The sequence below is a fragment of the Dromiciops gliroides genome, chromosome 3 (genome assembly GCF_019393635.1).
Source record: "Dromiciops gliroides isolate mDroGli1 chromosome 3, mDroGli1.pri, whole genome shotgun sequence".
NCBI classification, from domain to species: domain Eukaryota; kingdom Metazoa; phylum Chordata; class Mammalia; order Microbiotheria; family Microbiotheriidae; genus Dromiciops; species Dromiciops gliroides.
Window position 1 is genome coordinate 253,583,754 of NC_057863.1, and position 20,672 is coordinate 253,604,425.

Consider the following 20,672-nt stretch of genomic DNA (forward strand, 5'->3'; position numbering starts at 1 on the left):
CCCAGCCACTGGCCGCAGGCTGCTAGGGTCCGAGCCCGCGGGGTGGGAGAGGACCGGGTGTCAGTCCGTGGGTCCCGGAGTCCCCGTGTCGTGCGTGCGAGTGTGGTGTGTGCGTGTGAGTCCGCGAGGCGCAGGCGAAGCCGGAGCCCCGGGATGCGGTGGCTGCTCTCACCATGAGATACCGCGGCGGCGGCGGCGGCAGGAGCAGCGGGAAGGAGGAGGAGAAGGAGGAGGAGGAGGAGGAGGAGGAGGAGGAGGAGGAAGAGGAGGAGGAGGAAGAGGAGAAGGAGGAGGAGGCGGCAGTGGCAGTGGCGGCGGCGACTAACGAGGGAAACCTCCCTGGCTGGCTCTGTGTGCGGAAGAGTTTGCCTCCCGAGCAGCCCGGCCTCCTGCGGGACTGGAGCAGCGGTGGCTGCGGGAGACGCCGGGAAAGCGGGAACATTCACCCCAAGGGTCGGAGCGGCGGCGGCGGGGACAGTGGGAGCAGGAGCAGGAGCAGGAGCAGGAGCAGGAGCAGCCGCCGCCAGCAGCCGGGTCCGAGCAGTCCCAGCTCTCGGGTCGCCTCGGCCGACAGCAGCAGCGGCAGCTGGAAGACCGCGGTCCCCGCCAGGCTCGAGGGCTTCCCTCAGCAGCGGCAGCGGCAGCTGGAGCCCCCCGAGCCCCGCAGCCGCCGCCGCCAACAGCCCAGGTAGTGCCACTCCGGGGGTGGGGTGGGGGCAGGGATGGGGGAGCCGGAGGACTACAGGGGCGGCAAGCCAGGTCTCTCCGGCGTCTGCTGGGTGACACGCGACTACATGCCTCGCTCTGCGTGTTTGTGTGTGTATGTATGTATGTTGTGTGAGCGTGGGCGTGTGTGTGTCTCTGTGTGTGTGTTCATTCACCTGCTCCCCGAGGCGGTGGGAGATGTTGTCCTCCAGCCAAGTGCGGGGACCCCACTCGCGGAGTGGGCAACGAGGAGGAGAGCTGGGGAAGGCTCCGTATCTTGTAAAGGCTGCTCACTGTATGAGGTGGGAGACTATTTGTACATGCATATTCACACGCCCATGGCCCTAGGTTACCCATTTCTGCAGGAGAGCAGCGAGGAGAAGGAGGTGGCAATTGCAACTCCGGTCATTTCGGTGTTTGCCTGAGAGTAGGGAGGGAGTAAATGAGGCACCTACGAGACTTTGGGATGTTTTAGACACTTTGGGGAAGCTTTTTGAGGGTGACTTACCCCAGGCAACATCATTTGGGAATTTATTACCCATCCCCACCCAAGCCCACGATCACAGATTCTGCGGATCCTACGGTACGTTTTGAACTCCGGACTGGCTGTTTTAGGCTTGTAAGCGTTTGCACTTTGGTGGAGCCTCCAGGAGTGTAGGGAGAAAGGGGACGAGAACCTTCTGACATTTGGAGGGAAGGTGAGGGTGGCATGGGTGCCACTGGACACATCTCTTTGGTTACTAGATTAGAATTTGGCCCAGATTAGGTACTGAGGCCGCTGTCAATTGCTTGGGGAACTCTGAAGAGTTCGGTTTAAAGAAGCCTAGTCACTTGCCCTGTAGCTCCATGCTTTGCTCATCCACGAAAGCCCCGGAGCATTCGAGGTTTTATTGGAAAATGGGTTCTTCAACCCCCTGAGATGAAGCAGGCTTTGGCTTTCATAAAGCTCTTGCTAGGTAATCAGAAAGAGATTAACAGGTAACAAGGTGCTACATGCAAACAAACACAAACCCCCCACTGAACTATTGGCCACTCCTTAAATGCTCAGGGTAGGAAACTTTATTTTCAGTACTGTGATTCATAAATAATTAGTAGCTGGATATGTTGATTAAGCAAAGGAGAAACCTTTAACACACACACACACACACACACACACACACACACACACACACACACACACACACACACACCCTGGGCTACATCTCCAAAAAACTCTGTAAAACTCTCTGGATTATAATAGGTATGCATTATTGCACTAAGCTTTAAGCTCTTGAATCCAACAGGTGTTCTCTTTCTGAATAGGGGTCTCTGAAGTGGAAAATTACACCTTCCTTTTCATTATTAAATGCTGCTTTCAGTATCCTGTAGGTGACAGGGATGATACTTTTTTTTCTAGTTGATAATTTAAATTGTATGTCTTTACAGGCAAAAGGAAGTAGAGAGTTGAGGTGATATGATTATTGTAGGCAGCTGGGACCAAACTTTCTCTTTTCTTAGTAGGAGGGTGCTTTTACTTTTGACTTTCTAGATTGCCTCAGAAATTTACTTCACTTAGCTTGCATAGTCTGACATAGTAAAGCAGTCAGATTACCTCTGATATGCTTTGATGTTAGCTGTTCCAAAACCTAATGGTTGACTAATGACTTATTTTTTTATATTCAAAATATGGCTACCCTTCTTAATCTTGAAGATGTGTTTCAAAATTCAAGGACAAATGCTTCCTTCATCTTTTCCCAAAAGGAAAACCAGCTTCCACAATTTTGCTAATAATAACCAAAAACAAATATAAACAGAATGGTTTGAGAGATTCATTCTGAAAAAGACCTTTATTTCACAAAAATGCAGTGTTTCATTATAAAACCAAACTAGGTGTAATAGAAGTATTGGCAAGTCTCAGCAGTTCTCATTAAAGCTTTAGTTTAAAATAAAGTGAGTGAACATAAACTCAATCAGCAACTATGTTTCCATCTTAAAGAGAAATCATGGTCTAAGGCTTACAAGAATGGTGAGTGAAAAGCTTTTTAGCCATTTCCTTTTGTGAAGTAGATTTCTTTATTTATTCTATAATCTGCCCCACTGAGTGAACATAAAGTAGGTTTTGTTCTCACCTCTCCCCTTGGTGACATATAGAATGAAAGAGGAAAATACATTCTAGAGGAAAGGTTATTAATAAAATTTTACCTCCAAAAGAGTTGAAAATGAAAAGGAGCCTCATCTTTGAAAACCAAGATGAGCTTTAGAAATGAGCATAATAAAAAATCCATAATATATAAATGGCAGGATATAACAACTATTCACACTAAAAAATGTATTAATACATTTGCTGAAAAGCTCAATTATTTTTAAAGTTTATTTTGTTATAAGGAAGAGGGTTTGTCATCAATCTTTGCATATTTTCTAGCTGATTAAGAATGAAATTTGAAAAAATCTATTTGCTTGCTCTTGTTTATTTGAATCAGTTCTATTTTTTTAATGAGTAGTCTTTCCTTTTTCCTACCATTCTAATACCTGGCTGCTAACACTTGGCATTTTGAAAAAAGGTTTTAGAATCAAAACAGGTTTGTGGGTGTTTTGTTGTTTGTTTTTTTCTATGCTGAAATAATAGTTCTTTCTCTGTAGATACATATGTCCATTTGTATGTGTACGGCTATACTTATACATCACAACTTCATAGAGTAACACTCTTAAGGACGTGTTATTTGAACACTGTGGACTGAAAGGACTAACTTTCTTGGTCTCTTTAATATGTTTTTTTTTTTTGTATTTAGAGTTTTAAAATGATTTGTCAGACCTTCCTTGGGGACCATGACATCACTAACTGTTGTACACAGATTATACTGCACAGGATGACTTCTCTTTTCCCAAGAGAGGTCAAATTGTTGAGTCATTTGAAATGTCTGAATGATTAAATATTCTTGGCTGCATTGTATCAAGTGTTTAATTGGTTACTTTTATAGCAAGTGTTTAATTTAGTTGAACTTTAAAATAGAAATGATATCTGATTTCTTATTTGCTTATAAAAATGTCATGTTGGCACAACCATCATCTTTCTTGTTTTTGTCATAATGTCAAAAGAAAGAAAGGCATTTAGTTAGAAAGTGATATTGATTCAAAAGTTATATATATTTTTAAAATCCTACCCGTTTATATCTTGTGTTCTAGTGGGATACTTAACTGAGTAATTCTATTTTGAATGGTGTTTCTGATGGGGTACCTCTTTAAATCCCCATTGCTTAGCACAGTGCTTGGCACATAGTAGGTTCTTAAATATTCATTGATTGATGAGTAATGATGGATTGGTATGCTAAGTACATATTTACTAAATAAGAACATATACTAAGGGGAAAAGATTTTTAAAATAAAAGATATTTATTTGTGTAAATCTATTATACCAATTTATTAACTGGAGCAGGAGTCTATCTTAGAAGCTTGGGGCTGGCATGCGTATTCCAAATTATCCCACTGGTAAAGCCTCTATAGAGTTCTGGAAGAGGGCATTTGTGTAGAAGTTACCGTGCGTCTATATTATATACCACTGTGGTAGCCTCATAATTTTTTGACCTGAAGTGCAAAAGTGTTACTTTATCTTATCCATACTTGAAAATGTGGGAAATCAGAGCACAGTCATAGACCACATATGCTGTTATACCTTTAATTCCATCAACATAGGAACACTCTCAATCATCATCTATCACAACCCATCTCTAACTTACAGTCTTAGAGAATTAACTGAGGCTTACAAAATTGTTACTTGCCCAGTCTTACTGTTTCCACCTTCATATCTTTGTATAGTGGATACAGAGACTGGATTTGGAGTTAGGAAGACTGGAATTCAAAGTGTACCTTTGGCACTTTATTAGTCATGTAACATTGGACAAGTCATGTTACTTCTCTGGTTCTCAATTTCCTCATCTGCAAAATTAAAGAATTGGAATTCTAAGAATTCTAAAGTTATCCTCATCTCTAAATCTATTCTTCTAAAAACCATGTTGCCACAAATAGAAAAATAAATCAAGCACTTAAAAAATGTTCTGGTACCCATTTGATTAGTGAGAAAGAACCCTCCATCAGATTGCAATTTGTCTGCTGTCATAGAGATAATAAATGGAAGAGTTGGGATTTGAATCCAGGTCATCTTAGACCAGGCAGCTAGTTGGTGCAACGGATAGAGTGCTGAGCCTGGAATCAGAAAGACTTGAGTTCAGATCTGGATTCAGACACTTATTAGCTGTGTGACCCTGGGCAAGTCACTTAACCCTGTTTGCCTCAGTTTCCTCATCTGTAAAATGAGCTGGAGAAGAAAATGGCACACCTCATCTCTGCCAAGAAAACCCCAAATGAGGTCACAATATGACTCAAATGACCAAAGAAAAATTTCTTATACCAACTCTGACATTCTTTTCAGTGTATCAAGATGGAGACAGTTTTCTCTTCATGAAGACCATAAACCAAGTAGTCACCTACTGCTAACAAATAGGATGCCAAGTTGTTGACCTCACCCATGCATTTATGAAAGTAACTCAGGCTACCCAAGGTGAAACAGAGAGGGGGAAAATAGGTTAGGACGGCACATCCAAGAACATTATTATGACTTTTAAAAATCTACTGTTCAAGGCATGTATATATTTATTAAGTCAGAAGTTTTTAACCTTTTTTGGTGTGTGTCGTCAAAAGCTGGTGAAGCCTATCAACCCCTTCTCATAATATTTTTAAATGAACAAAATAAAATATATAGGATTATAAAGGAAACTATTTATATTGAAATACAGTTAATTACCAGAAAAAGTCCAATCGCCCCTGCTAGAAGTCAGGTTGCCTATGAAAGTCGACAGAAACATTTGGTGCATTTTTCAAATCTTACCCTCATGGATACCTTGTCCCAGATCTGTTTAAGTGGGTATGTTCATAGTGTCCTCTTGGGATAGGAGGGAGTGGATCAAACTTAGCAAACAGATGCTTAATGAATATTAAATCTTAATAATAGGAATGCCTCCATGCATTCTTACTTGTTCAACTTCTATGATACTTTGCAATCTTGTTTAAAAATATATGGCAGTTTCAAGATGCTCTAGTTCAAAACCTTGATTGCTTGTCTTTTACTGTCAGATTGCCTTTCTCCCCATCTGCTACAGAAGCTATGTTATTTTCATTGGCCACATTCTCCCATTGGACAGGGCATATAATAGCATAGGAAGAGCAAGGGGTAGTGGAAATTCTTCTCATTCTCTTTGGCATCAAGGTTAGATTTCTTTGCCCTCGCATATATCACTTAACGTCTATTTGCCTTAATTCACTGGATAAGGAAATGACAAACCACTCCAGTACCTTTGCCAAGAAAACCCCATAGATGGTATTGGTGTGTCATGATCCATGGGGTCATGAAGAGTCAGACACAACTGAACAACAACGCCTATTTTACCAGTGTAAACTGCCAAGCTGGATACTTATAGAGAAGAGAGAAGAGGGAAGAAGAATGACCTGAATTAATTAATTTGATTTTCTGTGTTGTACTAAGGGGCAATTAAAATCATTTGGTCCAACCCTTTTCCCTTTTCAGATACTGAAATGAGACCCAGAAAGCTTAAGTGATTTTTCCCAAGTTCATCCAGATAGGAAGTAAGAGAAGTAGGATTTGAATACAGGCCTCTTGTCTCCAGTCCTAGATATTTTTCCTACATCACTTTGAATGTGGCCTCCAGTGGTTGAGGCTACAGATACTAGCAGTAATATGTTTACAACTTGCTGGTACAATTTGTTTTTGTTTGTTTGTTTGTGGGGCAATGAGGGTTAAGTGACTTGCCCAGGGTCACACAGCTAGTAAGTGTCAAGTGTCTGAGGCTGGATTTGAACTCAGGTCCTCCTGAATCCAGGGCAGGTGCTTTATCCACTGCGCCACCTAGTTGCCCCCACTGGTTGTGTTTTAAAGCCTCTTACCCAAATTGGCCAAAATTGATTTCTTCATTATGTAACCTGAGGTCAGCTACTAGAAGGAGCAAGAGATGCAGCAGTGAAGTTATTTCTCTTTTTCTCCTTTAAAGACCAGTTCAAATCCCAAATCATCCATGAAGCCTTCCCTCATCACCTTAGGACACAATGACCTTTCACTCCTCTGAACTCCTAAAATACTTAGGCCCAGTGAGGTCAAGTGACTTTGTCTTTCTGTTTATTCCCATCTAGATTATAAATTCCCTGAGGCCTAGGGTCCACAACTAATATAGTGTGCTCCTTGTGATGCCTTATACTTAGTAGGTGCTTCATAAAATTTCTTTGATTAATTAATTTTGGTATTAGATAGAGGATGTGGTGGGCCTCCAGGAGAGACTCTCTTGTCCATTAACCTTGACAATCATAATAGACTCTAACTGGTCTCCCTGCTACAAGTCTCTCCCTTTGCCAATCCATTCTCTACCTAGCTGCCAAAATGCTGTTCTAAAATGACACCACTCCCCTGCTCAAGAAACTCACATGGCTCCCTATCACTGCTAAATGCAAACATGAATTTCTCAGTTTGGCATTCAAAGTCCTTCATAATGTGGTTCCAGCCCTACTCTTCCAGATTCATTACACATTATACCCCTTTACATATTCTGAATACTGGCCTTCTTTCTATTCCTCACAGTTGACAATTCATCTCCTGTTTTTGTATAGACTCTCTCTCATGTCCAGAATGTATACTCCATTCTCACCTCTTTCCTTAGCATCCTTGGGTTTGTGGGGTTTTTTTCTTTTCTAAAATTCTCAGCTCGGGGGCAGCTAGGTGGCGCAGTGGATAGAGCACCGGCCCTGGAGTCAGGAGTACCTGGGTTCAAATCCGGCCTCAGACACTTAACACTTACTAGCTGTGTGACCCTGGGCAAGTCACTTAACCCCAATTGCCCTGCAAAAAAAAAAAGAAAGAAAGAAAGAAAAAGAAAAAGTATTGGCCCTGGATTCAGGAAATCCTGAGTTCAAATCTGGCCTCAGACACGTGACACTAGCTGTGTGACCCTGGGCAAGTCATTTAACCCTCATTGTCCCCCCCTCAAAAAACAAAACAAAACCAAAAACATAAAATTCTCAGCTCAAGTGTGTCACCTCCTCCATGAAGACTTTACACATTGTTTCAGGTATACCTTGTGTTTACCTTTTATTTAGTTTGCATTATTTTCTGTTTTGTCTCTCTCTATGTTGTCCCCTCTGCCACCCCCATAGAATGCAGGCTTCCTGAGGGCAGTGACTGTTTGCTTTTTGTCTTTGTATCTCTGTTGCCTAGAATAGTACCTGGCACATAGTAGATAAGCTCTTAATAAAATACCTGTTAACTGAGTGATTTGAATGACATGTCTTGCTTTTAGAAGATGTGGAGGCACCTGTCTTTTTTTATGTTCCTGGCACTTAACACATTTTTGTTAGTGCACTCCTCCTGGGTAAAGGCCAAATGTATACTAATAGAAGACATTCTGTTTGTTGAATGTTGAATGTGTTATAAATAATAAATATATAATATATTTAAAATATATAAATAATAAATAATAGAAATATATTAGAAATAGAAATAAATAATATAAATAATGTGTTACATGGTCATAAAACACTTATCTTAACTTTTTCATTTCTCCTTATACACACCCTCAAGTCCCAAAGTATTTTCAAATGCTTTTTTTTTGGGGGGGTGAGGCAATTGGGGTTAAGTGACCTGCCCAGGGTCACATAGCTAGTAAGTGTCAAGTGTCTGAGGCCGGATTTGAACTCGGGTCCTCCTGACTCCAGGGCCGGTGCTCTATCCACTGTGCCACCTAACTGTCCCCCCAAAGTATTTTTATAAGAAAGAAGTTACTAATTCACAAAGCTGGGAATCACCTAATAAACTAAGAGGCTAAAAAAATAAGCAAAAAAATTGTACTTTTTTCCATTTTGGCATATTAATTTTAGGGTGACTATATATACATAATTCTTTTTCCAAGTTAGAAAATCTAAATATCCAAGAAAATTATCATGGAAAAATGATTTTGCTTCGAAATTGGATCTTTGTCACTGGTCTTGAATTTTTAACCTAAAGTATTTTCAGGCACAGAGCCTTAAATGTTAATGGAATAAAGAGTCAAATTTAATGAAATGTAATACTGCTTTTGCAATCATAAAGCTAACTTAGAATTTGTCTTCAAATTGAGATATTGTTGTCCTTAGTGTCCCACTCTTCCACTTTTGCAGAGTTATGAATTGTAAAGGGGGAAAAAAAGACTTCCCTGGAAGTACTTATCATAGTTCACAACTTTACTCTTATATAGTTCATTTTATGTATCATGGCTACCTAGAGCTATTATCATAGCTGTGTCCACACAGCACAAAGTATAGGGAAGATTTAGTAATTGCTAAGCCTATTATAGGAGGCACCTAGGTGGCTAGTAGTTAGAGTGCTGGGCCTGGGGTCAGGAAGACCTGAGTTCAAATCTAGCCTCAGACATTAGCTTTGTGACACTGGAGAAGTCACTTAATGTCAATTTGCCTTGATTTACTGAGAAGAAAATGGTAAACCACTCCAGTATCTTTGCCAAGAACACCCCATATACAACATTAGCATGCTGTGGTCCATGGGATCATGAAGAGTTAGGCACAACTGAACAACACTGCCTATTATACCAGTGTAGACTGCCAGGCTGGATACTTCTAGCCTGAATGGGAGGAGAGGAGAAGAGAGAAGAGGGAAGAGGAGTGACCTGAATTAACTAATTTAATTGTCTATGTTGCTCAAAAAAGAAGGTACCTTCTGGTATACCCTCCATTACTCTATGGGCATATGTTATCCCTAATTATCTGAGAAGAATTTCATCTTCTTTATAGCCTCTCCTGTTCTTATCCCGTCTGTTGCAATTGTCAGTAAGTAGTACATTCACTGCCATTTCCTGTGGCCAGTTTTATACAGACTTGAAACAAGGAAAGGAAGTGATCTTTCCAACAGTAGGTATCCCTTGGCTAACCCTCCTTTTTTGGGCCACCCTTAATGTGAGAGTAGAGTGATCGTGATGGAATGGGGAGAGAATTGGTTTTGAAGTCAAAAGTCCCAATGTTGTTTCTGCCGCTTAATGATTGTGGGACTTAAAGAAAGCCCTTCATTTGGAAGTCACTTAACTTTTCTCTGCCTCTGGTTTTTCATCTTTAAAATGAGGGGGAAGGGCAGCTAGGTGGTACAGTGGATAGATCATCGGCCCTGGATTCAGGAGGACCTGAGTTCAAATCCAGCCTCAGACACTTGATACTTACTAGCTACTAGCTGTGTGTCCCTGGGCAAGTCACTTAACCCCAATTGCCTCACCAAAAAAAAAAAAAAAAAGGAGGGGGAGAGAATCTTCATTGCCTGCCTCACATAGCTTCTATGAGGATCCAATAAGCTAACCTATGCAAGATCAACTATAAAGGGTCATACAATCACCATCTGTCATTTTTGTTATTGTTTGGCCCAGGTGTGTGACTACATGGTCTAGGGGATTCCATCTGCTAATGCAGCTGGGCTACTAGTTTGTAACTTAGAGTCTTAGAGGTCTAAGAGGTTAAATTGACTTACCAGTGGTCACACAGCTGGTTAGAATCAGAACTTGAATCCAAGTCTTCCTGTCTTCAGGGTTTATCCACCCTGTTTATCTCTCTGCTCCATGGAGTGGTATTTCTCTGGCTGATATCATCACCTGTTTCTGAAAAAGTCTCTGCCTGGCTTACCCTAGATCTTTTTTTCCCCCTGGGCAATGAGGGTTAAGTGACTTGCCCAAGGTCACACAGCTAATAAGTGTCAAGTGTCTGAGGCTGGATTTGAACTCAGGTCCTCCTGAATCCAGGGCTGGTGCTTTATTCACTGTGCCAACTAGCTGCCCCTCCCTAGAGCTTTTTACTGCCTCTCTTTCTATCCCTTCCATTATGCCTCTTCTTTCCTCTTTCATCTTCCAATCAATACAGATTGGGACTGGCAATAGGGGAACCTAGAAGTGTGCTTAGGGTATTGCCCAATAGTCATTTTTTGGTACTGTCCAACTCCATGACCTCATTTGGGGTTTTCTTGGCAAACATACTAGAGTGGTTTGCCATTGCCTTCTCCAGCTCATTTTACAGATGGGAGACTAAGGTGAAAAGGGTTAAGTGACTTGCCCAGGGTCACACAGCTAGTAAGTTCCTGAGGCTGAATTTGAACTTAGGAAAATGAGTCTTCCTGACTCCAGGTCTGGCACCCTATCCACTGCACCCCCTAGCTGCCCCATATCTATTAATATCTAAAAGACAATTTTTACTCTTTTGCCCCACTGACGCCTAACACTTAACACACTGAATCCTAGTATTTTCCATCTACCCCCAAATATGTATCTATCAGTGATACCTCCAGCACCCAGTTTGATTCCCAGTATACCCATTTCTGTAGTATAGTGAAAATATCAAGTCCTGTCTTTGCCACTCACTAGCTATGTGGCTGAGTAACTTACAACTACTTCCTCATCTATAAAATGATAGTAATGATAATATTCATAGTAGGAAAGTGTTTTGTAAATGTAAAGCATTCTCAAAACTGTGAACTATTATTCTTCACCATTTTCCTCTTCTCAATATCACTACATGATATCCCAAGGTTGCATATGTTTAACACACTTCTAACTTCTTTCACTTTAATTCTTGACTCCAGCACAGGAACTGTAAGGCAGATTCTTCTTCTACAATTATTTTTGGCCCTATCCCTCTTTTTTCTTTTTACCTAGATGATTGCAGTAACCTTCTAAGTGATCTCTCATCCTCCAGGTTCTTCTCACTTAATACTTGACCTAGCTGCTAGAATAATCTTCCTCAGTTTTTATCATATCACTAACATGATCTAAAATGGTATAGTGGTTTGCTGTAGCCTAACAAGTGAGACCCAAACTCCTCATTTTTGTGCTCAAAACCCTTCAGGCACTCATCAACATAATTTCTCATTACTCTTGTACAATGATGCATACATTTGCACAATTAAATGGCTTCTTTTTCCCTGGTAGTGGCTTCCAGGCCTCCCAAATTGTTTGGGATTTGTGGGGCAAGCAAGAGGGGAGTGATTAAAAACAAAATGAAGGTATCAGAGAATGACACATTCCTGGGCACCAGGAATTATTTAATTCTCTACATCTGTATAAGCCAAGATATCTCTTCACCTTAGAATGCAAGAAGGTAGATTAGTTATGCCTCATGTATTCTGGTTATTTTGTTTGTTTTTTGTTTTTTGCAGGGCAATGAGGGTTAAATGACTTGCCCAGGGTCACACAGCTAGTAAGTGTCAAGTGTCTGAGGTCGGATTTGAACTCAGGTCCTCCTGAATCCAGGGCCAGTGCTTTATCCACTGTGCCACCTAGCTGCCCCTAAACAAGGAGAGAGGGAGGGAAGGAAGGAAGGAAGCTTTGAGAGAAAAAGAGAGAGAGAGAGATGTTGTCCAAAATAAAAAATTTGACAGTTCTATCTATTCAAACCACATCTAGAGTATTGTGTTAGTTTCTGAACACCAAATTTTAGAAAGTCATGGGATAATTGGGTGGCTGAGGGTCCTCAAAATGATGATGTATGAGGATCACTTATAGGAACTGGGAATGTTTATCATGGAGCAGAAGAGACTTGGTTGGGAGGAGTGGCACAGGATTAGCAGTCTTCAGATATTTGAAAGGCTCCCCATGGGGAAAAGGGATGAAACTTGGTTTGTTTCTAGAGGGCTAAACTAAGAATAGTGTCAGAAGTTGCAGAGAAGCAGATTTCATATTCAATGTAAGGAGATACTTAATTAAAAAAAAAATAAATAGAGCAGTGCAAAAGTAGAATGGGCCTCGAGGATCATCTAGTTTTGTTCCCCTCCCCCCCCCAAAAGTTTTTACTTGTATTTTAACTGATTACATGTGTGGGGATGCATCAGTCTATTGAGAGAACCCTTCTTAAATTTGTCCAGGCCTGAAAGAATGAGCCTTCTCTTTCTGCTACAGCAGGGAGAGATATAAGTGTCTTCTCCACATATTTCTGGACAGCGGATCATATTGTAAAGCATAATGAGTAGTCAATAATCATGAAGGTATAACAATAGCTAGTATTTTATTGTGCTATAAAAAATGACAAGCAGGATGATTTCAGAAAAACCTAGAAAGATTTACACAAATTGTTGTATAGTGAAGCAAACAGAACCAGAACCTTGTGCACAGTGACAGCAATGAAGAACTGTGAATGACTTAGCTTTTCTTAGCAATACAAAGATCCAAGACAATTCCAAAGGACTAATGATGAAACATACTATCCACCTCCAGAGAAAGAATATTAATTGAACACAGACTGAAGCATGCTATTTTTCACTTTCATTTTTTCCTTTTATTCAAATATTCTTATACAAAATGACTAATATGGAAATGGTTTACATAATCGCACATCTATTACCTTTATCTGATTTCTTATCTCCTCAGGGTGGGTAGAGGGGAGGGAAGGAAGAAGGAATAGAATTTGGAACTCAAAACTTGAAATAAAAATGTTTGTTAAAAATTTTAAAAGAAAGGAAAATAGTAGCTAGTATTTATATATCACTTTAAGGTTTACAAAACGAATCACATATATTATTTCATTTGATCCTCAAAACAATCCTGTGAGGGTGGGTAAATCCTATTATCACCTTTTTTTGTTTTCAGTTGTGTCCAACTCTTTGTGACCCCATATTGGGTTTTCTTGGCAAACACACTGAAGTGGTTTGCCATTTTTTTCTCCAGCTCATTTTACAGATGAGGAAATTAAGGCAAACAGTGAAGTGACTTGCCCTGGGTCACATAGCTAGTAAGTGTCTGAAGCCAGATTTGAACTCTAGGCCCAGCATTCTATCTATTGCGCCACCTAGATGCCCTATCCCTTCTTTTACTGGTGAGGAAATTGATGCTGAAAGAATTTAAATGATTTGCCTAGGGTCACACAGCTAGAAAGTGTCTGAGGAAGGATTTGAACTCAGCTTCCAAACTTCAAGTCTAACACCATATCCATTATGTCATCTAGGTGCCTAATTCAATAATGGAACAGGAGAATGGGTGTCAACAGCTGAAAAGAACTTCAAGTCTAACACCATATCCATTATGTCATCTAGGTGCCTAATTCAATAATGGAACAGGAGAATGGGTGTCAACAGCTGAAAAGAACAAATTCCTATGTAGGGGCAGCACACTCAGAGATCTACATCCTTCTTTTGGACATGATTTATTTTTAAATTATTTTTTCCTATTAATAAGCATTTATTTTGTCTCCTATCCCTCCATTGAAAAAAAGAAAAATGAAAAAGAAAAACAAAACCTTTATAACAAATATGTAGTCAAGTAATTATCACATTGATTGTGCAAATATGTTGGCCTCATTCTTCATCTTGAGTCTATCACCTCTTTGTCAGGAGGTGGGTAACATTTTTTGTTTTTTTTTAGTGAGGCAGTTGGGGTTAAGTGACTTGCCCAGGGTCACACAGCTAGTAAGTGTTAAGTGTCTGAGGCTGGATTTGAATTCAGGTACTCCTGACTCCAGGGCCAGTGCTCTATCCACTGCGCCATCTAGCTGCCCGGGTGGGTAGCATTTTTTAGCATTATTCCTTTGAAATTGTGGAAGGTCATTGCATTAAGAGTTCTTAAGTCTTTCAAAGTTGTTTGTCAACAGAGATCATCTAGTCTGAAAGGCATATTCAAGGATATGCAGCTGCATGGGCTCCTAGCTGGTGTATCAGCTGTCTTTCTATTGAATCAAAGGCCAATGTAGCCTTTTCTCAAGCAGTTTTCTTGATCTGCAGAAAAATAATCTTCACTCTTGTGATCATTCTCCCTTGACATGTCAGTGCTGTACCAACATCATCCATTATTTCTTTATCACCAGCACCATTAACCACAGGCACCTCCTTGCTAGGTTGCACCAACTCTTCATTTCTCACTTCCACAAAGCTTCCATTGTCTTGTAGTGGGAAGAGTATTGGAGTGGGAATCAAAAGCATCGATATCAAGTTCAGAGTTTGTCACAAATCAGTTGTTACTTTGAGAAAGCTGTTTGACCTCTCTGGTCCTCCATACCCTCATCTGTGAAATAATAGGTCCCAGGTGATCTGAGTGATCCCTACATTTCTAAAATTTCATTTATCCCTTCCTTCAAAATTTTTTGTAAAATTCACTTCTATAAGACCTTCTATACTTGACCCCCACAAAATCATTTACTCCTCTACCATTGTTGTTGTTGTTAAGTTCAACTCTTTGTGACCCCATTTGGGGTTATCTTGGCAAAGATGCTGGAGTAGTTTTCCATTTCCTTCTTCGGTTCCTTTTGCATATGAGGAAACTCAGGCAAACAGGATAAAGTGACTTGCCCAAGGTCAGACAGCTAGTAAGTGTCTGAAGCCAGATTTGAACTCAGGAAGATGAATCCAGATCTGGCACTCTATGCATTTTGCTGCTTAGCTACCCTTGCTCTACCACTTGGCACTTTTCCAGTGTGTATTAAATTAATTTGTAATTACTGTTCAGTAAATATGTTTCTGTCAGAGATGCAGCATAGTTTGCTAGCTGGAGTGTTGGATTACAAGTCATAAAAACCTGGGTTCAAACTCACCCTCCGATAATTACTAGCTGTATGATCGTAGGCAAGTTAAATAACTGTTTGAGCCTCAGTTTCCTCCTCATCCTTATAATAGGAATACTACTAAAAATTATAGTGCCTTAACGGGTTATTATAAAACTAAAAGGAGAGAATGTGTGTAAAGCACTATATAAATCATTAGTTATAATAAATTATTATTATTAGAATGTGTTCTATCCCCTCAACTATCAGTTGGGGAGTCAATCAAGAATTTATTAGATGCCTACTCTATGCCAGATATGGTGCTAGGTGTTAAAGATACAAAGAAAAAAATTAAAACAATTTCTGATGTCAGGGATCATACATTTTATCAGAAAGACAATAGGTGTGTGATATATATGTATGCATATATATGTAGGCATATGTATATTTACATGTATATGCAGAATAAATAAAACTAAATAAAAGGTAATTAACTGCAAGGTAGATCAAGGTCTCTATTAGTGGAAATAATAAATGCTGTGAAGTGGTCATGTTATTTGAATTTGTGTTGCATATTTCCTTTGCGCTAGAACCAATTACCATATTTTACATAATTATGACTTCAAATATTACTAATTTAAATAGATGTGACCACTTCAGGCCATTAATGATTTGCACTAATCAAGACCTAGCTGTAGTTAGGGAGGTGAGAATCAGGAAAAGGCTTCACAGGGAAGATAATGCTTTTGATGTGACACAAAAAAAAAAATTAAAAAAAAAGGAAAGTTCTGTGGAGAAAGCAGGGGCTTCTACTTTGAGAAGAGGAGGGAGCGCATTCCAATCATAGAGATCAGCCTCTTCAAAAGTATGGAAATGGTAGCTGGAGCATATGAGTGAGGAGCAGTGAGAAGATTACTTTGGTTGAACCATAAAAGTATGGGAAACTACTAATGTGCAATTATATTGGAAAGGTTAGGGGACCAGGTTGGGGAGGGACTTTCAAAGGCCAACAGAGGAGCTCATATATATGTGTGTGTGTGTGTGTGTGTGTGTGTGTGTGTGTGTGTATGTGTGTGTATATGTATGTACACACACATATATACATATATATATATATATAAACATATATTTACTAGGGGCAGTTGAGAGTCACTGTTGTTTATTGAAAGGGATAATAACATGATCAGACCTATCCAAAATCACTTTGGTAGCTGTGTGGAAGATGTCTTGAAGTGGGGAGAGAATTGGGGTAGGAAGACCATTGCAATGTAGGAGGCTATTGCAATAGTTCAGGTAAGAGGTAATAATTGTGGCCCTTCTCCTATTCTACAACATAGCATTATGTACAAAAGAACTATAGCATGAAGTATAGAATGTTAAGGGCATAAGAGAGGACCAGAATCCTCTGGGAGTTCAGAGGAGGGAAAGTGATTTACTTCCTGCTGAAGGAATCAGTAAAAGCTTCTTGGAAAAGAGCATTTGAGCAGGACCTTGCAGGACAGGATGAATTTCTCTCTAAGCAAAAGGATGTTTAATGAAGTGATAAATAATCTACTTTGCCTGAGGGGAGGTTATATGAAGGGAGGAAAGGTGAGATAAGACTGACAAGGTAGAATGGAGCCAGAACCTTGAATGCCAGGCTAAGGATTTTGGCAATGCCACTTACTGTGTGATCCTAGGCAAGCCAATTAACCTTTTACTTCAGTCTCCTCACTGGTAGAATATGGTATTTGAACTAGATTGGGATTTCTTAACTCTGGGGTCCATGAACTTTTTGGTAATATTTTAATAACTGTATTTTAATATTATCAGTTTCCTATATAATCCTATGTATTTTACTTAATGGGGAAGGTGTGAGAGTACTTACCAAACTTTCAAAAGCTGTCCACAGCACAAAAGAAGACATAGAACCCCTGAACTAGCTGATCCTTCCATTTCTTTCCATATATATAACATGCTTTGATTCTAAGAAGTCATTTTAATGATTGGATCAGGGAAGTGCTGTGGATACTATGTAAAAGAAAAATTAACATGGCAATAGGATAGATAGGAGGATAGAGAAAATAGAACTGGAAAGACCAAGCAGGTAGCTATTGCAATAATCTAGATGAGAGTCAGTCAGAACTAGAACCAGGGTGATAGGAAAGGAAATGAATATGAGAAAGATTTCAGAGGCTGAATAGATGGGGCAGAATGATTAGATATGGGTGCTAAGGAGAAAGAGGAGTCAACATGATGTAATGGGTGATTGGGTGATTAGGAGATAGGATAAGTCATGGTGCATTGCAGCCTCTCAAAAAAAAAAGTAGCGACTATGTAACAGGAAACTCAGAAAATGTTGTTGATTCAGGGAAAAAAAAAAAGATTTTGAATTGACTTTACTAAACAAACACCCAGGAAATACTACTTGGTGAAAGTGTATCCATATTTAAATTTATAGAGAATCGATCTATTCCCATTCCAAGTTTTCTCCTCTTGATCTTGGGCTGTGCTTCTCAGAATTTGTCAAACATCTTACTTATATTTCATTCATATTATTTCCTTATAGTTTCAGTCATTTCAGGTGTCTGTTCACACAGATGTGAGTCTGAAGTAGGTTTGCTTTCTACAAGCATTTTGATTGGTGTAATTGTTGTACACGTAGGTGACTGAAACCTTACTATGCTTTTTAACACAATAAAGGCTGAAATTCTTAGTTTTCAGTTCAGTGAACTGAACACAAATTGAGTGCCTGCTGTGTGCAAAATGCTGAGCTTCTTTCCCCCAGAACAATGTAAGCTCAATTTGAGGGCTGAGAGTGTTTTCAGGTTTTTTTGTAATTGTTTTTGTTGGGTTTTGTATATAAAGTGTAGGGCACTCACTAAAGAAGTTGTTTAATAAGAACTTATTGATTTCAATTTAATTGGGGAAGATATGAAGTCTAGATTAAGATGGATAGCCCTACTCTCCTGTATAGTTTCAGTCTGTTTAGAGGTAGAATAACCACAAACTATACCCTTCCAATGAATTCACCTGAATTCACTGCAAGAGAGTTGGTTTTTGTGTGGGCAAATGAGTCAGATGAATTTTTTTTAAATGGCTACTGTTGTCAGACCATCATTTAAGCTAGGCTAAGGACTCGGCTACATTATAATAACCCAATTAGTTTGCCCACCTTGCTACCCAAGGAATTCCTGAGGAATTTCAAAATCCCTGAGTCACCCTGTCAGGGGAGGACCAGCACTAATGGACCAAAGCCCCTTCCTACTTGTGGAAAGTTCGAATATAAACTAGCTTCCAATTCTTCACTAGTCTTCCCTCCACATTAGCATGAATCAGTACCACTACCCAGGTCATCAAGTCTCACTCTCCCAGTTCCTGGTCCAGCTAAACCCTAAGAACCCTTTAAAAAAAACATTAGACTTTACTGATTCGAGGGTACCCTATTCCCTCCAGGACCCTAGCAAATTTGACTTATTTCTGTCATCCTCCCAAACTGCAGTTCATATCATAAGTATGGCCCTAACTAAAGCTGGTTTGCTTTACTGTCTTGTGTGTGTACCATCTAGGAATGATAGATTTGGAGACAGGAAACTTGGGTTCAAATCCTGACATGAACATATGCTATTTCTGTGACCTTAAAGCAAATTATTTAATCTCTCAGGACCTGGGTACTCTCTTAGATTAGATGACCTTTAAGGTCTCTTCCCACTCAAAATGCTCTTATCACCTATTTTTGACAGAGCCGTTTACAGAGAGTCTACATTTTTCCTAATGGACCCAGAAATGTGTTCCTAGAATGGACAAAGTTATGTGTAAACTATTGATAAATTAATTTGCATCTTGTTCTGGAAATTCAACTTTATACTTACTAATGACCACAGATAACAATAATCAAGGGAAAATATCAAATTTAAGTAGTTTCAGAAGAGAAATGGGAACAGATACAAAGTTAACTACTTAACTGATTTATACTTCTCATCAGAGAACATAAGGACATTGATAAATATGAATGAGAGATTTTCTGAAGCCTCAGTACATAAACACACAAAACTTATTTCAAAAATTACTTGAAATTTAAAAATTATAAATTGAAACACCAACTTTACTCTGCATTTAAAAAATTTCTTTCTACACATATATGTGTGTGTATGTATACATACACATACATATATATTTTTTGGGGGGGGGATGAGGGTTAAGTGACTTGCCCAGGGTCACACAGCTAGTAAGTGTCAAATGTCTGAGGTCAGATTTGAACTCAGGTCCTCCTGAATCTAGGGCCAGTGTTTTATCCACTGCGCCACCTAGCTGCCCCTCTACATATTTCTTTAGCACAGTCTGTTCTTCACTTTGGAATACATATGGGAGAGAGACAGAGAGAGGAAGACCGAGAAAATACTAGAGAATTTAGCATCAGAAACCAGAAACCAAAAGTACAATGGTGACTATAACTGAGACACTCCATGTTTTTGTTTTTACAAAAATAATTAATCACTCTAAGTTTTCATGGTTCATTTTTCTCTAAATAAGCTGAGATTGTATCATTTATATTTCTCAACATCTTTATATTCACTGTAGGGAAGTATAATTAATAAATTAATTAATTGTGCTTCTGTTCAGATTTCTATTCTCAAAACTTACTTAAGTTTGTGATTTATAAGGAAATGTTGGTTTATTTTAATGATTTTTAATAGACCTTCTAAATCTTAAACTTAATGAAGACCATTCATAGCAATTAGATTTACCAACTCTGACTTCTTTTTATTTCTATCACCTCACCATTCTTGAACCTGTAGAAGTGTGGTAAAGCAGGACAGTAGGGACAAAGAATGAGCACTGTCATCCTAACCCTGCACATGAAAAAACACATAATCTGTGTTAAACATTGTCACTAATGACCAAAAATCGTACCACAGATCACAGTTGTTGGATAGTTTTTTGGTTTGATTTGGTTTGGAAGTTTTTCTTTATTCATTCATTCCTTTGTTTGTTCGTTCCTTTGTTCGTTCCTACTTTGCCATCTCCCAAAGAGATTGTAGTGGAAAGTAGACCAAAAATACGTGTCCTTTATTATTCTCCTGGGTTACTTTTCCAACCCTGGGTGAGTGACTCTGTGAAAGATTGCTTACATTTGCAGGCCGTGTACAAGAGCACTTTACTCCTGTCTAGAATTCATTTTAAAACTAATTTTTCTAAAGGAGAAGTTAGGCCCAAACAGGCTGGCAGCCATAACTTTATAGGGCACAACTGTTATTCTGTTCCTTAAAACCTTTCTTTGATGAGATGCTTCCTTTTAGTAGTGAGCCTGCTTTTCAGATTGTCCAATTGCCCTAGTAAGAACTGTAAAGTCAGCATGCTGGTGGGTCCCCTACTTCCTCATTATCCTCAAGCCTGGGTAGGTCTCTTTCTCCTGCTGATTAAAGCAGCGAATGACAAGCTAGGAAATCAGCATGAAGACAGGA

General features: G+C 39.5%; 1 protein-coding gene across 6 annotated transcripts in view; it reads left to right on the forward strand.

Moving 5' to 3' along the window:
• NPAS2 (neuronal PAS domain protein 2) overlaps nucleotides 1-20,672 on the forward strand; it is a 253,145-nt gene that overhangs the window by 1,663 nt on the left and 230,810 nt on the right. The window contains exon 1 of one of the 6 annotated variants that reach the window (XM_043997542.1): nucleotides 174-688. The exons of the other annotated variants lie outside the window; for them this stretch is intronic. Within the exon in view, the coding sequence (XP_043853477.1) occupies nucleotides 174-688 (515 nt within the window). Of the gene's footprint in view, nucleotides 1-173; nucleotides 689-20,672 lie in introns of those variants that run through there. 6 annotated transcript variants of the gene reach the window in all.